Consider the following 26,810-nt stretch of genomic DNA (forward strand, 5'->3'; position numbering starts at 1 on the left):
CAGACATACATGACAGACACATACAGACATACATGACAGACACATACAGACATACATGACAGACACATACAGACATACATGACAGACACATACAGACATACATGACAGACACACACAGACATACATGACAGACACACACAGACACACACATACACACACGTCACATACAGAGGATAATCTGAGCACAGACGTCACAGTTCAACACAAACACAGTCTGTTATGAGTCGACACTAAAACAGGTTTAGAATTCACTGAGTTTGGACCAAACTGGGATTAAGAATAATTAAAGAAACCCAGCATTTATTTAACCTGGTCTAAGCCACACCTGGACCTGGACCTGGTCTAACCCTGACCTGGACCTAGGCCTGATCCATGGGTTTTAATGGAGCCTGTTTGTGAAGACTGATCCACTTTTGATTCCTGTGCAAAACCTGAACTGTGTCCAGAGATGATGATGATGGTCCGTCCATTCAGGGTTCAGGTCTTCAGCAGGTCTTCATAGGGTTTTCATCAGGTCTTCATCAGGTCTTCATCAAGTCTTCTTCAGGTCTTCATCAGGTCTTCATCGGGTCTTCATCAGGTCTTCATCAAGTCTCCATCAGGTCTCCATCAGGTCTTCATCAGGCCTTCGTTGGGTCTTCATCGGGTCTTCATCAGGTTTTCATCAGGTCTTTGTCAGGTCTTCATCAGGTCTTCATGAGGTCTTCGTCAGGTCTCCATCAGGTCTATGTCAGGTCTTCATCAGGTCTTCATCAGGTCTCCATCAGGTCTTCATGAGGTCTTCGTCAGGTCTCCATCAGGTCTTTGTCAGGTCTTCATCAAGTCTCCATCGGGTCTTCATTGGGTCCAGGTTCACTTCGTTGGTCCACATACAGTCTTTTTTTTCGACTAAAGCTTCTTAATCTGAATTCAAACCTTGGCCTGAATTCTGCGAATTGAAACTAGCGCTGTCGACCCATCTACTGGACTGATGCGTTTGTGGTTTCAGAGTTTCCTGTTTTTCACCGAACGTCGTCCAAAACGCTGTGGTTTGGTCGGCGTCGCTGCAGACGCTGTGACGACCACATTTCCATCAGGTTTTGACAAAACAAACTCAAACGCTGGTTCAAACAAGTACAAACACGATGCATTCAGGAACCAACGAAAACAGCGTTTATTCAGACGTTAATGTCAGAAAAATCAGCACAAAAAAGAAGAAACTAAAACTACAACATGAGGGAAAAGCAGATGAAAGATGTATTAAAGTGCATCCTGGGTAAACCCTTAAACCTCTGCGAGTGGACAGTGTTTCCTTGAACTGTAGTTTCTGTTCAGTTCTTAAAGTTCAGTCCCTTCAGCTCCACTTCCTCCTGAATGTGTTTTCTTCAGTGAATGTGTGTTTGTTTTCCTGTCCTCAGCCTCAGTCACCGTCTCCCCCAGTTCAACTCAGCACCCAGAGTACTCCGACATCGCAGTCAGCTGTGAACGGCTCGGTTCTGGATGGACGGTCTGGAGACTGACCGCCAGAGGGTGAGTTGACCATCAGCCTATCAGGACATAGAATGGTTGACCGTCAGCCTATCAGGACATAGAACAGCATGTCGTCAGCATATCATTTATGTATTGGGACATTTAATAGCATATTGTTGACACATCTGAACATATAATGTCAGATCATTCATATATCGTGACATATAAACAGCGCATCGCCAGCATATCGGGACATATAATAGCATATCGTTTCCATGTTGGGTCATATAACAGCATGTTGTCAGTATAGTATCAGTGTGCTGGGACATATAACGGCACATCATCAGCCTATCATCTGCCTGTTGTCAGCCTATCATCAACCTATCATTGGCCGATCGTCAGCCTATCGTCGACCTATTGACGATATTTTATCTTATAATCTAATCATGCTTTTAGATGTAAAGCACTTTGGGCTTCATTATGTTGTTGTAAAGTGCTATAGAAATAAACTTTGATTTGATTTGATATTGTCAGCCTATCATCGGCCTGTTGTTGGGCTATCGTCAGTGTATCATCAGCCTATCGTTGGTCTATCGTCAGCCTATTGTCGGTCTATCGTCAGTCTATCACCGGCCTGTCATTGGCCTATCGTCAGCCTTTTGTCAGCCTATCAATGGTCTGTCATCGGCCTATCGCTGGCCTGCCGTCAGCCTGTCGTCAGTCTATCATCAGTCTATCATCAGCCTGTCGTCAGCCTGACGTCGGCCTGCTGTTGGCCTGTTGTCGGCCTGACGTCGGCCTGACGTCGGCCTGACGTCGGCCTGACGTCGGCCTGTCATCGGCCTGTCGTCGGCCTGTCGTCGGGCTATCGTCGGCCTGTTGTTGGTGTATGCGACATATTATGGTGACATACTGTGGTGACTAAAGGTATTGGTGAATGGTTTGTTTTTCTCCATCTTGAAACCTTTTCTCGTTGATTTCCTTCAGTCTTCATCCTCCTCATCTTCATTTACCAAACTCTAGATGCTTTTCCGTCCAGTGGTTCATCTCTGTCCTCGTCTTCAGGGTTCGGTCACGGTGGCGTCCGTTGGCCGTCGAGCTTCTGTGATGGAACCGCCTCCATGTTGGTTTACTGGTGGACTGGTTGTTGTCTGTTTCCAGTTTCCTGTCCCAGTGCGGGTCCGGGTGGGGGGATCCCACGTCCTCCGGCTGTGATGTCCGGACGGTCAAACCTCCGGACACTGGACTGTACTGGTGTGAATCCACAGGCCGACAGAGCAGCCACACCGTCAACATCACCGTCACCGGTCAGAGACACTTTTACTGACGTCATTTATGTGGTTTTCATCGTCTTAGGTTTTTCATCTTGTCTGTGATGTCCTCATCCTCATGTCTTCATGTCCTCATGTCCTCATGTCCTCATCCTCATGTCTTCATGTCCTCATGTCCTCATCCTCATGTCTTCATGTCCTCATGTCTTCGTGTCTTCATGTCCTCCTGTCTTCATGTCCTCATGTCTTCGTGTCTTCGTGTCTCCATTCCCACTGCAGTCTGATGTTTGAAATATGATGTCATCAGACTCGTGAACAGTCGACGTCCTGAAGTGACATCACATATGGATTTGGCCCCGTCTCCTCTGTTTGTCGCATTTTAATGACGTAAAAGTCAGATGAAATGTGTCATGGCCGTTCAGACTGAAGTCGCATTAAAAACATCAGATATGAACCAGATTTGGGACCGGATTTGGATGTGTCCTGGGTTCAGATCCGGGTCAGTTTTAGATGCTAACGTTGATGATCCTCAGTTTAAATGATCCACCAGTTCATTTAAACCCAAACCTGGGCTTAAACAGTTAAAAACATATAAATATACACATAAACGAACCCAGACCCAGAACGTGTCCCATGGAACCAACGGTCCAACTGTGGGTTTCACTTCAGGAACTGGTTTCATTAAAGGGAAGTGAATGTGCGACTCACCCACTCAACAACAAACCCATCCATCAGCGCTGACACCAGAGCAGCTCTGCTTCCTGTTGGGTTCAGGGTTCCGGTCTAGGAGGGTTCTGTTTGTTTTGTGGTTCAGATGGGGCGGTGGTCCTGCAGAGTCCGGCTGTCCCGGTGACAGAGGGTCAAGACGTCACTCTGTTCTGTCAAACCAAGACGCCCTCGGACCTCCCAGCTCATTTCTACAAAGATGGCACCCACCTTTCAGATTCCTCCGAGGGTCACATGACCATCCGGCGAGTCTCCAGGTCGGATGAAGGTGAATACAGATGTGGGTTCGAAGGTCTGGGGGAGTCCCCGAGCAGCTGGCTGAAGGTCGCAGGTATTTACAGCAGAGTGTTTTGTGTTGTTTTCATCTTGTTTCTTGAGTTTATTTTGTCCACTTTCATTGTTAGACACGTTTAACATCATGATCGCTGTGTTGTCATTTGTCCACAGATGATGTGGTTCCGCCCACTCTCACCGTGTCTCCGGATTCGTTGCAGTTCTTCGAGTACCGCCCCCTGTCTCTGAGCTGTGGTCATAACAGCAGCTGGTCCGGGTGGACGGTCCGCAGGTTCACCCGCCGTGGCACCAGGACGTCCCGCTGTGGCGTGGACTGGGGCGAGCCCACGTCGTCTGGCTGCGTCCTGGAAACCGCCAAGGAGCCGGACAGCGCCATCTACTGGTGTGAGTTAGATACCAGACGCAGCAACTCCGCCAACATCACGGTTCACGGTAAGAGACTGAAGGCCCAGTTGAAGGCCTCGGTCGGACTCAATGAGCCTCAGAGCAGAAACGTTCAGTCGCATTTAAGAAAATATTCAAGTCCACAAACTATGAGAATACGTAGGAGACGACCCAGAGGACGACGTCTGCTCCTATACGGTTTCCTTCATGGGGCCTATTGTTGTGATGTTAGATGTTTGTGGTGTTTGGTGTCTTCGCTGGTCCAACCCGGTCCTGTCTCTGTGTCCAGGTGGACCGGTGATCCTGCAGAGTCCTGTCCTCCCTGTGATGGAGGGACAGGAAGTGTCTCTACACTGTCAAACACGCACTCCCTCCAACCGCTCAGCTGACTTCTATAAAGATGGCTCCTTCATCGGCGCCGGGCCCACAGGTCACATGACCATCCCCCAGGTGTCACAGGCTCATCAAGGCGTCTACAGGTGTGACATCACAGGAGTTGGACAGTCTCCGCCCAGCTGGATGTCCGTCTCAGGTCAGGACCTTCACTCTGGGTTCACATATATTTGGTACATACAGTATTTCTGTATTCTATGAACACTGAGTCGTTTTCAGACTGGGTCTCTGAGTCCATATCTGAGTACACGGGACCCCAAAGTCCACTTCCCGTACTTTCCGCTCTATAAGCTGCTATTTTTTTACACACACTGTGAACCCGCGGCTCTAATATGATGCGGCTAATTTATGTTTTCTGGGCTAACAATCGATCCAACTGATGAAGAAGGAACTAGAGCTGCTGCACGTAAGCTTGGCAATGAAGGGATGGTGAGACGCTGGAGACGGGGTGAGTGCGGCTCATAGTCCAGAAACTACGGTCATTTTATCAGTGTGAATGCAAACATTCCATGTGTGAGTACCGTACCCCAGTCCAGCTCAGAGGGTCGTCCTGGTACGGACTGCGTGGATTCCAGTACGGAACATTACCGTGTGAAAGCGATCTGTACCTGAGACCAGAAGTGACCTAACCACCGTACCGGCCCCGGATCCAGAGGACACGGGCTCACCTTATCAACCGAACTGCTCGGTTCTATCAGGGACAGCGAAGGTGCCTCTTCTTCTCTTTGCCTCAAACAGGCTAACAGATAAAACAGAACCACCTGTGACCTCAGGGTCTGTCACGTCTGCGTTCGCTGGTTCGACCCTGGAACACCCACTCCACCACCGTACGTGCTTGTGAACGCAACATCTGCTGGAAAGGTGTGATCGTATCCAGGTAGAGCACGGATCTGGATTCCGAGTCTGAAAAGCCCCTAAGGCAGGGGTCACCAGTCCTGGTCCTGGAGGGCCTGTTTCAGATGTTTCCTCTTCCAGTCCACCTGACGGTAGTTCTTCTACAGACCTGGATCACAGGCTGATCATCTGAATCAGGTGTTGGAAGAGGGAAACATCTGAAACCTGCAGGACAGTAGATCTGCAGGACCAGGGTCGGACACCCCTGACCTGAGGCTTTGATCTCCTCGGAGGTGTTTCCAGGTGCTCGCCAACCGCCAACAGCACGAATGTGTGCTCAAACACGATCTAATCCATGAGTTTGTTGTGAAGGTCCGGTCATTTTGTAGACTGTTCTAGAAGATTCTGTGGACTTTAACTGGTTCTACCTGATTCCCAGTGTTTCAGACTTTCACTCCGGTGGTCGTCAGCGCCCTCTGGTGGCCATGTTCTGGTTCCCTTGTGTTGAGTTGTGTTCAGGCGTCCATGACAGTTCTGTGTATGAGTGAAGATAGTTTCAGTCATATTTAAAACATATGAAATAAACCCTTGGGGGTCCTGGAACCCTTTCAAAACAGGTCTTTGTAGGTTCATTGATCACAGAGCTGATGAAGTTCTGGATTTGGTCCAAGAGCGTCTTCAACAGCAGCTCACTGACCGCTAACGCTAATGCTAATGCTAAGTACCGGGTGTGTATTATGGGTAAAATAAATCCTGAATACTGTTACTGAGTTATAGACATAAACAGTCAAAGTCATCAGCAGGTGGGGGCGGGGCTACGGACTGCACTACCCAATCAGACACCACTGTCCACACGATTGCAGATGAATCAGATGTGCCACTGGTGTGAGTTTGACCTTTGACCTGAACAGGTGAACGTGTGTCCATAGGTGGTCCTCCGTCCCCCCAGTCCACCCAGTCCACCTCAGACCGGATGGTCCTCCTCCGGTACCTGGTGGTTTTCCTTCCATACTTCATCTCCACCGGCCTCATGGTGTCTCTGTACAGGAACACAGGTCCAATGAACGAATGAATGAATGAATGAGCGAATGAATGAACGAACAAATGAACAAATGAATGAACGAATGAATGAACAAATGAATGAATGAACAAATGAACAAATGAATGAACGAATGAATGAACAAATGAATGAATGAACGAACAAATGAACAAATGAATGAACGAATGAATGAACAAATGAATGAACGACCGAATGAATGTATGAACAAATGAATGAATGAACAAATGAATGAGCGAATAAATGAACGAATGAATGAACGAACGATCAAATGAATGAATGAATGAACAAATGAATGAACAAATGAATGAACGACCGAATAAACGAATGAATGAATGAACAAATGAATGAACAAATGAATGAACGAATGAATGAACAAATGAATGAACGACCGAATGAACGAATTAATGAACAAATGAATGAGCGAATGAATGAACAAATGAATGACTAAACAAATGAACAAATGAGTGAACAAATGAATGAAGGAACGAATGAATGAATGAATGAATGAACAAATGAACGAACGAATGAATAAACCATCGAATGAATGAACGACCGAATGAACGAATGAATGAATAAATGAACGAATGAATGTATGAACAGATGAACAATGAATGTATGAACAAATGAATGAATGAACAAATGAATGAATGAACAAATGAATGAATGAATGAATGAACAAATTAATGACTGAACTGATGTCTTTGTCATGAACTCGTCTGAACTGTCTTTTTCTTTTACACCTTTTTTTTTCTACTTCCTGTTTGTTCTGATGATCACTGTGCAGGGAGAGGCAAGGCCGTTTCCATAGCAACGTCTACATCCAGAAACAGGCAGGACCAGGACCAGGACCAGGACCAGGACCAGGACCAGGACGACTACGATGACATCACCACCGAACATCATTTCTAACTTTGGTTCCGTTAAACGAGTAGTAGTCAGACGGTAGCGGTTACCAGGTAACCGTCGCCGGGTCGACCAACAGGACGTTAACGACAGTTCTGTTAACGTCCACCCAGACGTCGATGAAACCATGAACAGAGACGTGCAAATGTACGAGGAGACACTCTGCTCGGAGTCCTGAGCCGATTCTGATCATACATCTGCGCTGGTTTGAATCCTGCAGTGTTGTGACCTGAACGCAGCGTTACGGCGCTATTGTGTTATGGCGTTTACAAAACTGACACTGGGTCTGGTTTGTCCTGGATTTCTATTTTGTTCTGCTTTGTATAAATTGCCATGTCTGTCTCCCACAAAAACATGTATTTGATGACTTGAACTCGTGATCTGTGTAAATGTTAGTGTGAACAGAATGACCCACAGGGGAGTTCCTCAAGGCTCTGTTCATGGACCCTTTTATTTACATGAATACTGACTGACCTGGGATCTGCCTCTGACTGAAGTTTGATTTGTAAGTTTTGTAATGACTCCAAACATGTAAATAAAAAAAGTATTGTTTATCTGTGGAAGAAAAAATAAAGCAGCTTTAATCTGAATGAACTGAGTTTAAAAGTGGACATTTAACCTTTGACCTTCAGTCTCATTCATGGGGTCATATTTTTTTGTGTTGGATTAGTCACATGACAGTATCATCGACATATTTACTGATTCAATGCATGATGGGACAAATAGAACAACAATAAAAACTGTGATTTTTCCCCTTTTTACAGACGTGAATTCCAACCTGAATCTGAACAGAGGAAACTCAAAAACACAGACTGATGAACAGAAGGTGGAGTTCAATCTGGTCAGTGAGGCATCAGTGGCCTCTGATTGGTCAGGACGGTCACATGGTCTTAAAGAGTCTGAAAAGTCCAGGTCTGAGTCGAATGTTTCAGTGTTTTTTTGAGGCAGTGGAGCTGAGGAGGTCCACCAGAGTTTAGAGAAAACAGACCAGGGGTCTACTGAGGGGAGGGTTAGGGTTAGGGAGTTTTTAGAGAATAATCTCATTATTATTACAAAATATTCCATACATAAGTGTAGGTATGTCACCCCCCCCCCCCTCCATGACTGCTGTTAAGAATAAAATGTCCTTGTTAAAAACATGTGTAAAACTAATTAATCCCCATGAAAATAAAATGTACACTTTAAAACAAAATGGAAGCTTTCCTAAACCCCTTGTATTCATTTATTTTAATTATTGGGCTTTTTTTTCCCCTGTTTTTGTTTTAATTGTTTATTTATTTTATGCTCCTTTCATTCTGCCATTTATGTTATAATTGTTGTTTCATTTCTATGGAAACATGAAATGTATGGAAATAAATCTGTGTCATCAGATTTTGAATTATAAAAGCCACTGAATTTCTAGCACTGAATTTTTTTGCACTGAAATTAAGTATCTGAATTTTTTGCATCTGAATGTTTGTACCTGAATGTATTGGATCTGATTTTTTTTTTCATTCTAAATTTATGAACATAGTTGAATTCAGAGACAAACAATTCAGATACTTCATTTCAGTGCCAAAAAAATGATTCATATACTTAATTTCAGCGCAAAAAAAAAAAATCAGATACAATAATTTCAGTGCAAAAAAATTGAGATACTTAATTTCAGTGCAAAAAAAAAAAAAAAAAGAATTCAGAATTCAGTAGTGAATTCAGTTCAGAATTCACTACTAATTCAATGTCTTTTATAATTCCAAATCTGATGACACAGATTTACTTCCATAAATATACATACACACCGTGTAATATGTGTGCCTTTTCATAGGAGTGAATTTACCTTCAGCTGATAATGAGGCTTTTGTGTGAGTTTGTCATTATTCTTGCAATGTTTGTTAAAAACAAACAAACAAACAAACTAAACTCTTCGGACTGGACTTCCGGGTCGCGTGCCCGTCAGTCTCTTCCTGCAGTTCTCCTCCCGTCCGCCAGTGGGCGTGTCATGATGTCGCATACGTCACAGGAAGCGGAAGTCTCGTTGTTTCATCGTGATCTCGTTGTGTCGGCGGGACGCTCGGCTCGTTAGCTTCATTTAGCTTCATTTATCTTTACTTTTTGTCCAAACGGCGGAGCATCAGGTAAAACTGTACTTTTGTCACATTTATGATCATTTCCTGAACTTTACAACCGGAAGCAGCCTCTGTTAGCCGCTTTAGCCGCGGGGTAATTAGCCGCTGTTAGCTTCATAAAGTCCGTAGATGATTTTCAACATCTGGGGTAAAAATGTCCTTGTTTATGTTTTTCATGTGTTTGTTTTGTTGTTCCCCTAAACCTTATCTGGGTTTTAAACTGAACTTAATCTGCAGTTTGTGAAGAATCGGCGCTCCCAGACTGAAGCTAACAGGCTAATGACTGCTACTTGGTTGTTTCATAATAAACAGTCACACATTTAAAGTAGTTCTGTTGAATCTGTGGGAACAGCTGACATGTTTGAGCAGAGTTTGGAATTGACTTTTTCTACTGTTCCACTGAATACACAGTAATACTATAAAGAACCCTTTTATGTTTAACAGAAGAAAACATGTGTTTTTGATACCATCAGTTCAGTTCCTTCTGGTTTCCTGTAGAATAACGTCTGTAATATAATAAAAACTGAATAAGTTTTTACAGAACCACCTGCCTGTTCTGAACCTCTGCTTCATTTATAACTGTATTAGTTTGATTTACACTGTGGGAATCATCCAATTTCAACTGTTTTCATTGAAAGTGTTTGTTTGACAGTTTTTCCTTTTTGGAAACTGAACAGTCTCTCAGTAACAGAGAGCATAAGCTGCTGGTGGATCAATAATTAATACATTATTGTGTTTGAGGTGTTTGTGTTGATCAGCTGAAGTGAATGATGATCATGAAACAGAATCATTCAAACAGTGTCTGGACAGGACGGATGCAGTGGATGTCCACGGGTCACAGTTATCAAACAGATGACACACGTGTGTGTGCGTTTTTAGACCAATGGGAGACAGCGATGATGAGTTCGACAGGAGGAGGCGGGACAAGTTCAGGAGAGAGAGGAGCGACATGGAGCGGTCAAGAGAGAGAGAGGAGAGGAGGAGGGACGACTGGACAGACAGGTAGATGGACGGACAGACAGGATGACTGGACAGACAGACAGGACGACTGGACAGACAGGTAGACGGACAGACAGGATGACTGTACAGACAGACAAGACGACTGGACAGACAGGTAGAGGGACAGACAGACAGGACAACTGGACAGACAGGTAGACGGACAGACAGGTAGATGGAGAGACAGACAGGACGACTGGACAGACAGGTAGACGGACAGACAGGTAGATGGAGAGACAGACAGGACGACTGGACAGACAGGTAGATGGACGGACAGGACAGACTGACACCACAGAGGACAGTCACATGGTCACATGATTGTCTTGTGTGCAGAGAGTGGGATCGCAGCCGTGAGAGGAGGCGGGATTACGACCGTGGACGCAGAGACAGGTTTTCTCCTCCCAGACACATCAGTCCACAACACAAACGCATGAGGAGAGACTGGTGAGGACGCCGCTGCCAGGACACCACTGACCTGTGTCCAAGTCAGCTGTGTTTAACGGTTTTAATCCCGCCCTCAGGGACGACCACCGGGGGGAGCCGTACCGCTACGACCTGCCATACGGAGGAGGAGGAGCAGGGGGCGGGCCCTTTCCAGGGGCGGGGCCTCAGGGCTGGCACCCGGACCTCCCACATCTTCACCCTCATCACACTGGACACCCCCTGCAGGGCAGGTGAGGAACAGCAGGGACAGGTCCACCTGTCCACGGCTGTGACGTGTCCACGCGTTCACAGCTGTGTAGAATGAACCAGGTCACAGATGATGTGCCAGTGTGTTGTATGTGTTGTTGTATCTGATGCAGGTGTGTGTGTGTGTGTGTGTGTGTGTGTGTGTGTGTGTGTGTGTCCATCAGACTGGGACTGGTTGATCCTGATCTGCCTCCACCTGGACCTCCAACCATGAGGAGTTTTAAGGTGAAAACTCACATTCACAAAACCACCTAATACCAGTGTGTCATCTGTGGGTGTGTATTTACATGTGTGTATTTTGTGTGTCTTTTTATTTGTGTGTCTTTGCAACTGTAGGAGTTCCTGTTGAACATGGAGGACAGCGTGGATGAGACGGAGGCGGTCAAACGCTATAATCAGTACAAACTGGACTTCCGACGGCAGCAGCTGCAGGATTTCTTCCTCCAACATAAGGACCAGGAGTGGTTCCGCTCCAAGTACCACCCTGATGACATCACAGCCCGGAAGGCGGAGTCACTGGCTGCACTAAAAACACGACTGAGCGTCTTCCTCTTCCTGCTCGACAACAACTGGTTGGACAACATGTCTCTGGACATGGACCACGCCCCGGCCATCATCAAACTGCTGGACGCAGGTAAACAGACGGGTGGGGCGGGGTGAGGCGGGATGGAGCAGTGGATTGTGGGTAATATGGTTTTCTCACCTCTCTGTCCGGTTGACCTCTGCAGCGGTGATAAAGATGGAGGGCGGCACTGACTTCGACCTGCAGGTCCTCGAGGTCCCGACCGCTCTCACGGCCGGTGGAGGGGAGGGGGTGGGGCCTGTGGGAGGAGCTTCCGGAGGGGAGAGATGTCAGGCGGACGCCGGCGGAGGGGGTGTGGCCTCTGAGGCATCGGTCAGCCGAGCAGAGGAGGCGAGCGGTGCAGAATCGTCCGAGGCTAAAGACACAGAGGTGAGAGTTGAACCTGCGTCTCAGCTGGAGGACGCTGAGTGGACACTGACGCCTCTGAATGTGTGCCTGTAGGACGGCGAGGACGAGGACGCCAAGCAGAACGGGAAGAAGGAGAAAGACGACGAAGAGGAGGAGAAGAAAGATGAGGAGGAGGAGGAAGAGGAGAAGACGACCAAGAAAGTGAGTCTGACTGTGGTTGTGCGCTTCACTGCGGTCGAGTGGCACTGTTTTAACCCCGCCCCCTAACCCTCAGGGCAGGAAGAGGAAGCGCAGCGTGTCAGCTGACAGCGGAGAGGGCAGCGCCTCCGACTCTGACTCCTCCCACTCAGACGGAGAGAAGGAGGAGGACGAGGAGAAGGAGGAGGACGAGGACGGTGAGTGTGAGTCAGACGGCGTGAATGTGTTTGAATCCACGGTTTAACCCGACGTTTGTGTGACAGAGAGACGGAAGGAGAGAGGGAAGGACAGGGAGGAGCCTCCAGCCAAGCCACGCCCCCTGCACCTGACCACGTCCCTGTTCATCAGAAGCATCCCACCTGAGGTGTCCAAGGAAGAGATCACTGCTGTAAGATCACACACCAAATACACACACTGAATACACACACACCAGAACACACACACTTGAACACACACACTTGAACACACACCTGGTTGTGTCTCCCTTGTGTGTATAGTTGTGTCGCAGATTCCCAGGTTTCCTGCGGGTGGCGCTGTCTGACCCTCAGCCTGAGCGCAGGTGAGACCTCACACACACACACACACACACACACACACACACACTGACAGTCTGATCAGGATCTAATTATTATTGATCCTAAATGTGTGTTTGATTATTGATAATGGGATCCCTCAGGGGTCCATCTTAGACCCCTTCATGGATCTGTTTCTGTTCATGTATGTACAGATGGACCCTGATGACACTGACCCCCTTTACACTGACCCTCTATTAATGATTATGTAAGCAGTGTAATCTGATTACATTCAGTCAGATGAGCTCCCCTGGGTCAGTCCCAGTTCTCCAGGTCTTCATTCATGTAAACAGGTTCATCTGGTTTATTTAGTTCAGTTCCATCTGAGCATGTGCAAAACCTATTAAATCACAGAAAACACGAGAACGTAGACGACGATAACAGGAAGTCGGATTCAGCGTCACCACAAATGTATGAACGAACTCTAAATAAATCTGAAAATGGACTGAAACGACTGAACCAGGGTTTATGGATGATCCTATTTACGAAGTGACTGTGAACGCATCACACCTGATTCCTGTGGTCGTGTAAGCAGGGTCAGTGCTGTTTCAATCCCATGATGCTCTGGGGCGTGTGCTGTGTGTAGGTTCTTCCGGAGGTGCTGGGTGACCTTTGACCGCGGCGTCAACATAAAGGAGACGTGTTGGAACCTGCAGAACATCAGGGTAAACGTACGCCCACGCTCATGGGATCATATATGGGGCCTTAAAGGCGGCGTTGTTGATGTGGCTCCGCCTCTTCCAGCTCAGGGACTGTGAACTGTCTCCGGTGGTGAACAGAGACCTGTGCCGCCGCGTCCGCAGCGTCAACGGACTGACCCACCACCGACCGGTGGTCCGGAACGACATCCGACTGTCGGCAAGACTGGTCCACAGTCTGGACCAGAGGGGCGAGCTGTGGGCGGGGCAGGTAAGGGACACTGTGGGCGGGGCAGGTAAGGGACGCTGTGGGCGGGGCAGGTAAGGGACACGGGCAACGGGACCCCGATGGACCCGGGTTAACCTACATGGACCCACTTTAACCTCCATGGGCTCAGTTTAACCTCCATGGACACTAGGGATGTAAACAGTTAATCGAGTCTCAATTAATTGTCGATAAAAATTTGCTCAGTTAAATTATTAATTGTGGGTTAACTGTCCTTGTCCTCCTGTCCGCATCTGTCTGAAGGCTGTTGGTTTGTCTGCGCTGTGACGCCGTGGCTGGGATAGCCGGTCATCGAACCAGATCATGGCGTTGATGAGTCAGAATGTCTTTATGGACATGGTGGAGCCAAACACAGACCCACCGTCTGTCTGTGCACCCCCGACTAAATACATGCACAAATGCAGGGAAAAGATAAATGAGCGAAAAGTTTCACTTTCATTTCTACGGGGGCACAGACTGCACTCCAACCATCACGCACGCGTACCCTGGCCGAACTGCGCACGTGCAATACACAACCCCCCCCCCATGAAACGCATGTGCACCCACCCACTGGTGAAATGCATGGCACACCCCTCCATTCCACACCACCACATCGACAGATGAATTCCACAGGAAACACTGACTGTATCCACTGGTTCAGTAAATCAGTCATTAAGGAATAGGACATGCTTTTATCATGAAGTCTACAAACTATATGTAGCTTTTATTCTTATAGGCTGTATTGAAAAAGAAATTCAGATTCTCAGGAAAATCGTTGCTTATCAATTAATCATTAATTGATCAATAAGGGCAACCAACTAACGATTAACGAATTAATCGATAATTTGCATCCCTAATGGACACAGTTTAACCTGCTTTAACTAAGTTAACCTGCTTTAATCCACTTTAACCCACCTTAACTCACTTTAGTCCACTTTAACCTGCTTTAACCCACTTTAACCCGCCTTAACTCACTTTAGCCCACTTCAACCTGCTTTAACTAAGTTAACCTGCTTTAATCCACTTTAACCCACCTTAACTCACTTTAGTCCACTTTAACCTGCTTTAACCCACTTTAACCCGCCTTAACTCACTTTAGCCCACTTTAACCTGCTTTAACTAAGTTAACCTGCTTTAATCCACTTTAACCCACCTTAACTCACTTTAGTCCACTTTAACCTGCTTTAACCCACTTTAACCCGCCTTAACTCACTTTAGCCCACTTTAACCTGCTTTAACCCACTTTAACCCGCCTTAACTCACTTTAGCCCACTTTAACCTGCTTTAACCCACTTTAACCCGCCTTAACTCACTTTAGCCCACTTTAACCTGCTTTAACCCACTTTAACCCACCTTAACTCACTTTAGCCCACTTTAACCTGCTTTAACCCACTTTAACCCACCTTAACTCACTTTAGCCCACTTTAACCTGCTTTAACCCACTTTAACCCAGTTGATCTCGGTCCTCAGATGGAGACCAACCCGGTCTTGAAGAACATCACTGACTACCTGATCGAGGAGGTCAGCGCTGAGGAGGAGGAGCTAACGGGTGTCGCCGGGGGCGACAGTGACACTAAAGACCCCGCCTCCTCATCTGAAGTTTCCGTGGAGACTGATGACAAGCTGCTGAAGGTGGGAGGGGCTTCATGTACCTGTAAGCGTGCAATTAGTCCAGTGTGGTCAGTAATATGGTGTGTGTGTGTGTGTGTGTGTGTGTGTGTGTGTGTGTGTGTGTGTGTGTGTGTGTGTGTGTAGGTGCTGGACCGTCTGCTGCTCTACCTGCGTCTGGTCCACTCAGTGGATTATTATAACTTTTGTGAATATCCTGCTGAGGATGAGATGCCTCACCGCTGTGGACTGATCCACGTACGAGGACCCCTACCTGTGGCCAAGATCACTGCAGCTGAGGGTACACACACACACACACACACACACACACACACACACACACACACACAGACAAACACACGCACACATACACACACACACATACACACACACACACACATACACACACACAGACATACACACACACACATACACATACACACACACACACACACACATACACATGCACACACCAGAGCAGTTGGTCACGCCCACTCTGTGCTGTGATTGGACAGTGAGTGAACATCAGAGGATGTGTGAGGAGCGATTGGCTCCTCTTCTGTCGCCGTCAGAAACGCTGAATGACGAGGACGCTGCACGACTGGGAAAGAAAGACCCTGAGCAAGAGGTACGACTGTCCACCTGTCTGTCTGTCTGTCTGTCTGTCCACCTGTCTGTCTGTCTGTCTGTCCACCTGTGTGTCTGTCCACCTGTCTGTCTGTCTGTCTGTCTGTCCACCTGTCTGTCTGTCTGTCTGTCCACCTGTGTGTCTGTCCACCTGTCTGTCTGTCTGTCTGTCTGTCCACCTGTCTGTCTGTCTGTCTGTCCACCTGTGTGTCTGTCCACCTGTCTGATGTCTGTTTGTCTTCAGGTGGAGAAGTTCCTGTCCTCCAACACTCAGGAGCTCAGTAAAGACAAATGGCTTTGTCCTCTGAGCGGCAAGAAGTTCAAGGTGAGTGAGACACGTTCACCTGTGTCCACCTGTGGCCACCTGTGTCCACCTGTGGTCACCTGTGTCCATTTGTATCCACCTGTGTGGACGGTTGCCATGGTAACCTGTTGTTGTTGTGGTTTAGGCTCCAGAGTTTGTGCGTAAACACATCCTGAACAAACATGCAGAGAAAGTGTCCGCTGTCAGACAGGAAGTCCAGTTCTTTAATAACTTCCTGCTGGACTCCAAAAGACCCGCCCTACCTGAGAACAAGCCCCTCCCCCCACCGGCACAAGGTGAGACTCGTGGGGCAGAGGACAGATGCATGCTGGGTAATGTAGTGAACAGCAGACCTGACTGGTGTGGTTGTCTTTTAGCTCCTCCCACTGGGATGCAGGGGTTTCCTGGTCAGGCGCCTCAGCAGCAAAGCCTTCTGGGATATCCACCAGGAGTCCGACCGCCCATGCCTGGTTTCCCTGGTAACACACACCTGACCTTTGACCTCCACAGGTTTAGACAGACCTTAGACATGTGAAGGTCATGTGACTTCTGAAAGTCACAACGAAATGTGGTTTTGGTACAAAGGGTTCTGGTCTAATGAAACCAGAACCAGATCAGGACCAGATGTGGATCAGGACCAGATCTGTGTCAGGCCCAGAACCGTACTAAGTCTTCAGTTCATGTGTTCAGACATGTCACCAGCAGCTGTGTTCATCTGTGTTTACATGTGTGTTTATGTGTGTGTGTGTGTGTGTGTTTATGTGTGTGTGTGTTTGTGTGTGTCCATCAGGAGGCGGTCCTCCGTACCCCCCCGGTCAGTTTGGGGCAGGTCGTGGTAACTATGACAACTTCAGAGGTCACTTAGGAGGAGGGGCCGGTTTCCCTGGAAACAAACAGAGGAACAGCAGGTGAGGAGAGAACACACACACACACAAACACACACACACACAGACACAAACACACACAGACACAGACACAAACACACTCAAAGACACACACACACAGACACACACACTCACACACTCAAAGACACACACACACAGACACACACACTCACACACACAGACACAAATACACACACACACAAAGACAGACACACACAGACACACACACTCACACACACAGACACAAATACACACACACACAAAGACAGACACACACAGACACACACACTCACACACACAAAGACACACACAGACACAAATACACACACAGACACACACAAACACACACAGACACACACACACACACAAAGACACACACAGACACACACGCAGACACACACACAGACACACACAAACACACACAAACACACACAGACAGACACACACACACAAAGACACACACACACACACACACACACAAAGACACACATGCAGACACACACACACAAACACACACAGACACATACTTAAAGACAGACACACACAGACACAAACACACACACAGACACACACAAAGACTCACACAAACACACACAGACACACACACACACACACACACACACAAAGACAGACACACACACACACACACAGATAATCAGACTAATGCTGTGTTTCCACCATGTGGTCTCGACTCGTCTCGTCCTTGTTGTGTTTCCATTACGAAAAAGGACCTGGACTCTGGTACCTGGTCCTAGTTTTTTGGACTCTGGTACCTGGTACTAGTTTTTTGGACTTGGTACCTGGTCCTAGTTTTTTGGTCTCTCCTCCTCTGAGGTTCCAGGACTGGGGACCAGGTACTAAAGGTGACACTGTGTAAACACTGCAGACCTCTGATTGGTCAGTGGTGTGTGTGCCCCGCCCTTTTCCAGTAAATCTGTCAGTAGGTGAATCCACATGATGACAGTCTGTAAAACTACACCATGGTTTGTCCAGGAGGTTCAGACGCAAACATTCAGCAGGAGTTTGACCAGACAACAGGCAACCAGTGAGTTTATCAGCAACTGTGAGCAGAGCACACAGAAGGAACGCACCGCATCGCTATGACGACCAGGGACTGGAAAGAGGGAGGATCTGGAATGGAAAGGGTCTGGAATAGGACCTGGTACCAGAGTGGAACCGGTCTGGAATAGGACCTGGTACCAGAGTGGAACCGGTCTGGAATAGGACCTGGTACCAGAGTGGAAAGGGTCTGGAAATAGGACCTGGTACCAGAGTGGACCTGGTCTGGAATAGGACCTGGTACCAGAGTGGAGTCGAGCCAGTTTCACGTAGTGGAAACACAGCAATACTGATGTGAACATGATGGACTGATGAGGTGTGTGTGTGTTTCTGGTTGTTTCTGTGTGTGTGTGTGTGTGTGTGTGTGTGCGCGCGCGTGCAGAGGCGTCAGAGGAGACCCCCGCTCCATCATCGAGTACAGAGACCTGGACGCTCCAGATGACCTGGAATTCTTTTGAATTTTTTTTTAAAACTTTTTTATTCCTATATTTCCCATGATTCTTTTCTTTGTGTTTGGACATAGAACAGAAGGTGTGTGTGTGTGTGTGTGTGTGTGTGTTCAGGACCAACCAGTCTGTTGTCGATCTGATCTGTTTCACTTTTCAATAAACCTGAGGTGGAGACGACCCTTTCCTCTGGTTCTTTATTAAATCACCTTCCTTCAGACTCACCATCAGGTGATAAACATTCAGTCGAATGACGACTCATCTCATTCATACAGAACCAAATGGGAAAACCAGGTTTACATTAACAATATTAAACATATGTATTAATAATAATTGTAATAGTAAATAAAGTTTATATAAATATAGTGTCTGTTAAAAAGGTTGACTATGTAAATGTGTGTTGGAGGTGATTAAAACCGTCTACAGTGGACGGTTCACATGGACGTTTAGTGTTCCTGTCAAAATGTAAAAGAAAAGAAGTGTCACAGCTGAAGTTGAATCCATCTGATTATTCGTTTGTAAAAGGGGGTGGAGTCTATCAGTTCTACGGGTTCTACTCCTTTTCAACGGACAATCTAGTTTGTCCATGTTGGATTATTCTGGATCAGATTTTATGTACACGAAATAAAACTAAACTGGCCTTAAACTCACCTTAGGATGACCTTAAACTGGCCTTAAACTCACCTTAGAATGACCTTAAACTGGCCTTAAACTCACCTTAGAATGACCTTAAACTCACCTTAGGATGACCTTAAACTCACCTTAGAATAACCTTAAACTGGCCTTAAACTCACCTTAGAATGACCTTAAACTCACCTTAGAATGACCTTAAACTCACCTTAGAATGACCTTAAACTCACCTTAGAATGACCTTAAACTGGCCTTAAACTCACCTTAGAATGACCTTAAACTCACCTTAGAATGACCTTAAACTCACCTTAGAATGACCTTAAACTCACCTTAGAATGACCTTAAACTGGCCTTAAACTCACCTTAGAATGACCTTAAACTGGCCTTAAACTCACCTTAGAATGACCTTAAACTCACCTTAGAATGACCTTAAACTGGCCTTAAACTCACCTTAGAATGACCTTAAACTGACCTTAGAATGACCTTAAACTGGCCTTAAACTCACCTTAGAATGACCTTAAACTGACCTTAAACTGGCCTTAAACTCACCTTAGAATGACCTTAAACTGGCCTTAAACTCACCTTAGAATGACCTTAAACTCACCTTAGAATGACCTTAAACTCACCTTAGAATGACCTTAAACTCACCTTAGAATGACCTTAAACTGGCCTTAAACTCACCTTAGAATGACCTTAAACTGACCTTAGAATGACCTTAAACTGGCCTTAAACTCACCTTAGAATGACCTTAAACTGGCCTTAAACTCACCTTAGAATGACCTTAAACTCACCTTAGAATGACCTTAAACTCACCTTAGAATGACCTTAAACTGGCCTTAAACTCACCTTAGAATGACCTTAAACTGGCCTTAAACTCACCTTAGAATGGCCTTAAACTGGCCTTAAACTCACCTTACAATGACCTTAAACTCACCTTAGAATGACCTTAAACTCACCTTAGAATGACCTTAAACTGGCCTTAAACTCACCTTAGAATGACCTTAAACTGGCCTTAAACTCACCTTAGGATGACCTTAAACTCACCTTAGAATGACCTTAAACTGGCCTTAAACTCACCTTAGAATGACCTTAAACTCACCTTAGAATGACCTTAAACTGGCCTTAAACTCACCTTAGAATGACCTTAAACTGGCCTTAAACTCACCTTAGGATGACCTTAAACTCACCTTAGAATGACCTTAAACTGGCCTTAAACTCACCTTAGAATGACCTTAAACTGGCCTTAAACTCACCTTAGAATGACCTTAAACTGGCCTTAAACTCACCTTAGAATAACCTTAAACTGGCCTTAAATTCACCTTAGAATAACCTTAAACTGGCCTTAAATTCACCTTAGAATGACCTTAAACTGGCCTTAAATTCACCTTAGAATAACCTTAAACTGGCCTTAAACTCGCCTTAGAATGACCTTAAACTCACCTTAGAATTACCTTTAACTCACCTTAGAATGACCTTTAACTCACCTTAGAATGACCTTAAACTGGCCTTAGACTCACCTTAGAATGACCTTAAACTATTCTTAAACTCACCTTAGAATGACCTTAAACTGGCCTTAGACTCACCTTAGAATGACCTTAAACTGGCCTTAGACTCACCTTAGAATGACCTTAAACTGGCCTTAAACTCACCTTAGAATGACCTTAAACTGGCCTTAAACTCACCTTAGAATGACCTTAAACTCACCTTAGAATGACCTTAAACTCACCTTAGAATGACCTTAAACTCACCTTAGAATGACCTTAAACTGGCCTTAAACTCACCTTAGAATGACCTTAAACTGGCCTTAGACTCACCTTAGAATGACCTTAAACTGGCCTTAAATTCACCTTAGAATGACCTTAAACTGGCCTTAGACTCACCTTAGAATGACCTTAAACTGGCCTTAAACTCACCTTAGAATGACCTTAAACTGGCCTTAAATTCACCTTAGAATGACCTTAAACTGGCCTTAAACTCACCTTAGAATGACCTTAAACTGGCCTTAAACTCACCTTAGAATAACCTTAAACTGGCCTTAAACTCACCTTAGAATGACCTTAAACTGGCCTTAAACTCACCTTAGAATGACCTTAAACTATTCTTAAACTCACCTTAGAATGACCTTAAACTGGCCTTAAACTCACCTTAGAATGACCTTAAACTGGCCTTAAACTCACCTTAGAATGACCTTAAACTGGCCTTAAACTCACCTTAGAATAACCTTAAACTGGCCTTAAACTCACCTTAGAATGACCTTAAAATGACATTAAACTCACTTTTGAATGACACACACAGCGGACACTGGGCTTTAATAATATAGATGATGATTACAGTAATGGGGAAAAAAAGATTACAACAATTAATAAATAATAATATGCAATAAAATAAACTATGCTAATAACAAACATTGCACAGCTCAATATTGTGTATTTTCTTTTACAGAATAAGTAGAATGTGAACTATTTCATGTATATAAATAGTTTTTCTTCAGTTTATTTCAGTCACATATGAGTTCCTGTTCAGTCCAAACCTCCCTTAACCAGGTTCATCCTCTATTTAAGCCGATCTTTGTCTCCTACACGATTTTATCTCAATAATTTGAGCAGAAATGACAAATATCGTCTAAATTTCAAAGAACTACGTGTCCCATGATGCACTGCGGGTCCCGTTGCCAGGATACCGTGCTCTCTCAGTGGCTCCGTTAGCTCCGTTAGCTTCGGGCTGAAGCAGGACTGAAGCCTTCGGACTGGACGTGGACGGTCACCGAGACTTTATAGGACATTAACGACGAGGAGGACGGTAAATACAAGCCCCAGAACAGGCATTTGACCCGGGTCAGACCCGGGTCAGGAGGTTTGGTCGGGTTGGGTTGGGTTAGCTTCTGTATGCTAACGGCTAACGACACAGAAGACACCAATGGGAAACAAGAGTAAATAAGAACCTAAAGTAGACTGAGAGTACCGACCAAATGAGCCTTAAAGCCAGATCTGACAGAAAAATACTGGGAAATAAACCCAGGGCTAAAGTTAGAACGAGACTTAAACTGAGGTAAAGTCTGTTCTGACGGAGAAAAAAATGATCAGATCAGTCTAAATTCAGCTGCACCCGAAAAATACACAGTTTTTTACAGTTAAAGAGAGAAACCTGTGAGTTTAAAGGGTTTGAAAGAGGACAGAGCATCAGGTGGAGAAACACTAAGGGTTAAGTGGAGGATTTAAGGGAAAGAAACAGCTTCAGGTAAACCTGCAAACACAGATCCACCCTGTGGAGAAATGGACCTGGGAAACCAGCATGAAACCAGCATGAAACCAGTGCTGAACCAGTGGTAAACCAGTGCTCCTCTCAGTTAAACCTGTGTGAACTCTGATCCATCCTGTGTGCATTTGTGTGATGTCAAATGAAACTGTCAGAGAAGTTTAAAGTTATTTTAAAGCAACTTTAAGGTAATATTAAGGTGAGTTTAACATTATTTTAACATGAGCATAAGGCCAGTTTAAGGTCATTTGAAGGCCAGTTTAAGGTCATTTGAAGGCCAGTTTAAGGCCAGTTTCAGGTCAGTTTAAGGCCAGTTTAAGGTCATTTGAAGGCCAGTTTAAGGCCAGTTTAAGGTCATTTGAAGGCCAGTTTAAGGTCATTTGAAGGCCAGTTTAAGGCCAGTTTAAGGTCATTTGAAGGCCAGTTTAAGGCCAGTTTAAGGTCATTTGAAGGTCAGTTTAAGGTCATTTGAAGGTCAGTTTAAGGTCATTTGAAGGCCAGTTTAAGGCCAGTTTCAGGTCAGTTTAAGGCCAGTTTAAGGTCATTTGAAGGCCAGTTTAAGGTCATTTAAAGGTCAGTTTCAGGTCAGTTTAAGGCCAGTTTAAGGTCATTTAAATGTCAGTTTCAGGTCATTTGAAGGCCAGTTTAAGGTCATTTAAAGGTCAGTTTCAGGTCAGTTTAAGGCCAGTTTAAGGTCATTTAAAGGTCAGTTTCAGGTCAGTTTCAGGTCATTTGAAGGCCAGTTTAAGGTCATTTAAAGGTCAGTTTCAGGTCAGTTTAAGGCCAGTTTAAGGTCATTTAAAGGTCAGTTTCAGGTCAGTTTCAGGTCATTTGAAGGCCAGTTTCAGGTCAGTTTAAGGCCAGTTTAAGGTCATTTAAAGGTCAGTTTCAGGTCAGTTTCAGGTCATTTGAAGGCCAGTTTAAGGTCAGTTTAAGGCCAGTTTAAGGTCATTTAAAGGTCAGTTTCAGGTCAGTTTCAGGTCATTTGAAGGCCAGTTTAAGGTCATTTAAAGGTCAGTTTAAGGCCAGTTTCAGGTCATTTAAAGGTCAGTTTCAGGTCAGTTTCAGGTCCGTCCTGGCCTGGGTTCTGTTTGATCCTCTGTTTTCTTGTTTTGCAGATGCTGTTCAAATGTATCTTCCATTAAACCTGTGAACACTGGTTCAGTTCTGCTGGGTTCTGTCTTTGTGGTTCCGTCACACAGATGTCCGGTCTCCGTTAACCGTCCGGCGCCGCATGGATCGGGTCGAGCGGCTCCAAGACGCCAAAGTGCTGAAGAACCAGCCGTACGACGAGAGTCTGGAGGTGAACGACGCAGAGGAGGTAGCCAGCGTTTACAGCCCCGCCCCCCAAGACCACGCACAGGTGAGACTGGACCCAGAATTGGACCCAGAACCGGGCTCAGCGGGTCCATCGGAACCAGAACCTCAGTCTGGTCCATCAGAACCAGGAGTTACAGCCAACAATCTATCACCTATAATCTCTGCGTGTTGTTCTTTACGTCATTTTTCTACGTGCTTTGTGTTTCTGTTTCAGTCGGAGTCGAGGCAGAGGAGCAGCAGGGGGCGTGGCCTGATGTCGGCCAATAGCAGCAGTGACGAGTTGGATGAGGACTCCAAACGACAGGAGAGGAAAGAGCCAATGAGCATCCAGGGCGGAGCCAGTCCCAATGAGGAGGAGGAGGAGGAAGAGGAGGAGGAGGAGTCTGACGAAGAGGAGACGGAGGACGACGACGACGACGAGGCCGCCGCGCCGGAGGGAGCCTATGACCCCGCCCACTACGCCAACCTGCCCGTCAGCACCGAGGTCAAAGAGCTGTTCCAGTACATCACCAGGTGAGTGACCGGGTCAGAACCGGACCAGTGTGGACCCGGGTCAGAACCGGACCTGTGTAGACCTGGTTTTTCTTTCAGTTAAACATGTGTACTTTTTCTTCTTTCATCTCTGTCCATCACTGAGCCCGTTTCCATGACGATAATAATCCACTCCCTGTTATGAATCAGCTGTGATGTGTTCACTGTCACTTCAGAAACAGGATAATCCATAAACCCTGTTTGGTGGGTCCAGTCCATTATGGGCACACACACACAAGCACATGCACACACAAGCACATGCACACACAGGGAAACGGGGCCAATGGTGTGAAGCGCCCTCAGGGGGCGGAGTCTGTGCTGATTGGCTGCAGCTGATTGGTTGTGGTGGTGTGTTCAGGTACACCCCTCAGTCCGTGGATCTGGACCACAGCCTCAGACCCTTCATCCCAGACTTCATCCCAGCTGTCGGAGACATCGACGCCTTCCTGAAGGTACCACTGTGACCTCTGACCCCTGACCCCTGTGACCACTGACCACTGTGAACCCTGACCCTAACCCTGACCCTCTGTAACCTCTGCCCCCCCCCCCAACCTATGACCCCCTCTCTGACCTCTGACCCCTGTAACTCCTGACCCCCCTGACCCTAATCCTACCCTAACCCTGACCCCCCCCCATGACCGCTGACCCCTGTGACACCTGACCCTAACCATGACCTCCCTGTGACTCTTGACCCGGTGTAACCTCTGACCCTCTATGACCCTTGACCCCCCTTTAACCTCTGACCCCCTCAGACCCCTGACCCCCTCTCTGACCTCTGACCCCTCTGACCCCTGTCCAGGTTCCCAGACCTGACGGTCAGTCGGACTCTCTGGGTCTGCTGGTCCTGGATGAGCCCAGTGTGAAACAGTCCGACCCCACAGTTCTGTCTCTGTGGTTATCAGAGGAAACCAAACAGCATGGAGCCGCTGAGGTAAAACACCACGCCCCCTGCACTGACCACGCCCCCTGACGTGTACTGTAACCCTAACCCACCTCTCTGCCCCTCTGTACCCCTCCCTCTCTGCCCTGCCCCCTGTCTGCCCCTCCCTCTCTACCCCTCCCCCCTCTGCCCCGCCCCCTCCCTCAGCTGAAGAAGGTGACCAGTGTGGTCAGTCCTCAGCTCAACCCTCGGCCCGTGGACTCGTGGGTGGACAGCATCGGCGCCCTGCACCGGTCCAAGCCTCCGGCCAGCGTCCAGTACGGCCGCGCCATGCCGGACATCGACAGCCTGATGCAGGAGTGGCCCCCGGAGATGGAGGACCTGCTGGGCCGGGTGGACCTGCCGTCGGCCCGGCTCCGCTGCGACCTGGACCAGTACTGCGACCTGGTCTGTGCCCTGCTGGACATACCGGTCTACGGGGGCCGCATCCAGGCCCTGCACCTGCTGTTCAGCCTCTACCTGGAGTTCAGAGACTTCCAGCACTTCATACGGACCTGACCCAGACCCAGACCCAGGACCAGACCCAGACCCAGACCCAGACCCAGGACCAGACCCAGAACCACATCCAGGCCCTGCACCTGCTGTTCAGCCTCTACCTGGAGTTCAGAGACTTCCAGCACTTCATACGGACCTGACCCAGACCCAGACCCAGGACCAGACCCAGACCCAGACCCAGGACCAGACCCAGAACCACATCCAGGCCCTGCACCTGCTGTTCAGCCTCTACCTGGAGTTCAGAGACTTCCAGCACTTCATACGGACCTGACCCAGACCCAGGACCAGGACCAGGACCAGACTCAGACCCAGACCCAGACCCAGACCCAGACCCAGACCCCAGTGTGTTTGTATTTTCTGTGTTTGTTCTTTTTATTCTTAAAAAAATGTTAAATGAAGCAGATGAGTTTACAACATGTGTCAGAAACAAACAGAAAAATGAAGAAAAAAGAATCCAGTGAAATAAAGAAATGTTTCGTTGACAGATGAAGTCTGTGTCGTTTTCTACATATTTGATGTGTTCATATTTTAATGGGATTCTTGGTTTTTATTTGTAGTTCCCAGAAATAAAAAGAAAATGATAAAATAAACACAACTAGACATTTGTGTTTCTGCTTTTCTTCTTTTTTCCTTTTTTTGTTTTTCTGTTTTTGTTTTCTTTTATTTCTGGTGTTCTTTTATTTCATTTCTGTTTTTTCCTTTTATTTCTGTTTTTCTTCTGTTTTTATTTTCATTCTTCTTTATTTTTTTTTTCCTAGTTTTCTTTCCTTTTTCATTGTCCATTTCCGGCCCAAGCCCCGCCCCCTCCTTCTCCCATGGTGCACCGCAGTGTTGTGGTCCTGCTCGGCTCGGCACGGTCCGGTCCGATCCGGGATGGCGGCTCCGGTCTGCGTCCTCCACAGAACCCTGATCCGGTCCCGGGGAGCCCTGAACCAGGTCCAGTCCACCGGATTTCATTTAAAAACCAACCCAAACCCACCGTGTTTAATGAGGGGGGGCACC

The 26,810-nt window shown here is 46.8% G+C and overlaps 3 protein-coding genes across 7 annotated transcripts in view; all 3 read left to right on the forward strand.

The window, feature by feature from the left end:
• The window catches only part of LOC115416392 (high affinity immunoglobulin gamma Fc receptor I-like), a 10,582-nt gene extending 2,307 nt beyond the window's left edge, over nt 1-8,275 (forward strand). The window contains exons 3-9 of the mRNA XM_030130130.1: nt 1,398-1,509; nt 2,611-2,756; nt 3,535-3,777; nt 3,894-4,172; nt 4,414-4,656; nt 6,281-6,406; nt 7,196-8,275. Coding sequence (XP_029985990.1) covers nt 1,398-1,509; nt 2,611-2,756; nt 3,535-3,777; nt 3,894-4,172; nt 4,414-4,656; nt 6,281-6,406; nt 7,196-7,320 — 1,274 coding nt within the window. The 3' untranslated portion in view covers nt 7,321-8,275. The remainder of the gene's footprint in view (nt 1-1,397; nt 1,510-2,610; nt 2,757-3,534; nt 3,778-3,893; nt 4,173-4,413; nt 4,657-6,280; nt 6,407-7,195) is intronic.
• Nucleotides 8,276-9,312: 1,037 nt separating this feature from the next.
• LOC115416386 (serrate RNA effector molecule homolog) lies at nt 9,313-18,814 on the forward strand. Its single transcript, XM_030130122.1, has 21 exons — nt 9,313-9,428; nt 10,299-10,421; nt 10,749-10,859; nt 10,937-11,089; nt 11,270-11,330; nt 11,442-11,739; nt 11,834-12,057; nt 12,130-12,237; nt 12,311-12,431; nt 12,498-12,622; nt 12,732-12,793; nt 13,393-13,471; nt 13,551-13,715; nt 15,180-15,341; nt 15,465-15,618; nt 15,833-15,945; nt 16,189-16,269; nt 16,394-16,544; nt 16,626-16,727; nt 17,039-17,156; nt 18,574-18,814. The coding sequence occupies exons 2-21, from the start codon at nt 10,303-10,305 to the stop codon at nt 18,647-18,649; spliced, it is 2,583 nt and encodes an 860-aa protein (XP_029985982.1). The 5' UTR covers nt 9,313-9,428; nt 10,299-10,302; the 3' UTR covers nt 18,650-18,814.
• A 3,099-nt stretch (nt 18,815-21,913) lies between these two features.
• LOC115416395 (intraflagellar transport protein 46 homolog) lies at nt 21,914-26,298 on the forward strand. 5 transcript variants are annotated; one of them, XM_030130141.1, is made up of 7 exons: nt 21,914-22,066; nt 23,725-23,885; nt 24,057-24,355; nt 24,732-24,825; nt 25,173-25,304; nt 25,461-25,745; nt 25,883-26,298. In XM_030130141.1, the coding sequence occupies exons 2-7, from the start codon at nt 23,757-23,759 to the stop codon at nt 25,946-25,948; spliced, it is 1,005 nt and encodes a 334-aa protein (XP_029986001.1). In that variant the 5' UTR covers nt 21,914-22,066; nt 23,725-23,756; the 3' UTR covers nt 25,949-26,298. The 5 variants fall into 5 exon arrangements, with proteins under 5 accessions (XP_029986001.1, XP_029985998.1, XP_029986000.1 ...); XM_030130138.1 differs by having other exon boundaries at nt 21,916-22,066; nt 23,641-23,885; nt 25,461-26,298; XM_030130140.1 differs by having other exon boundaries at nt 21,916-22,066; nt 23,721-23,885; nt 25,461-26,298.
• Nucleotides 26,299-26,810: the final 512 nt, after the last annotated feature.

This window comes from Sphaeramia orbicularis, unplaced genomic scaffold (genome assembly GCF_902148855.1).
Source record: "Sphaeramia orbicularis unplaced genomic scaffold, fSphaOr1.1, whole genome shotgun sequence".
In the NCBI taxonomy this organism is placed as follows: Eukaryota; Metazoa; Chordata; class Actinopteri; order Kurtiformes; family Apogonidae; genus Sphaeramia; species Sphaeramia orbicularis.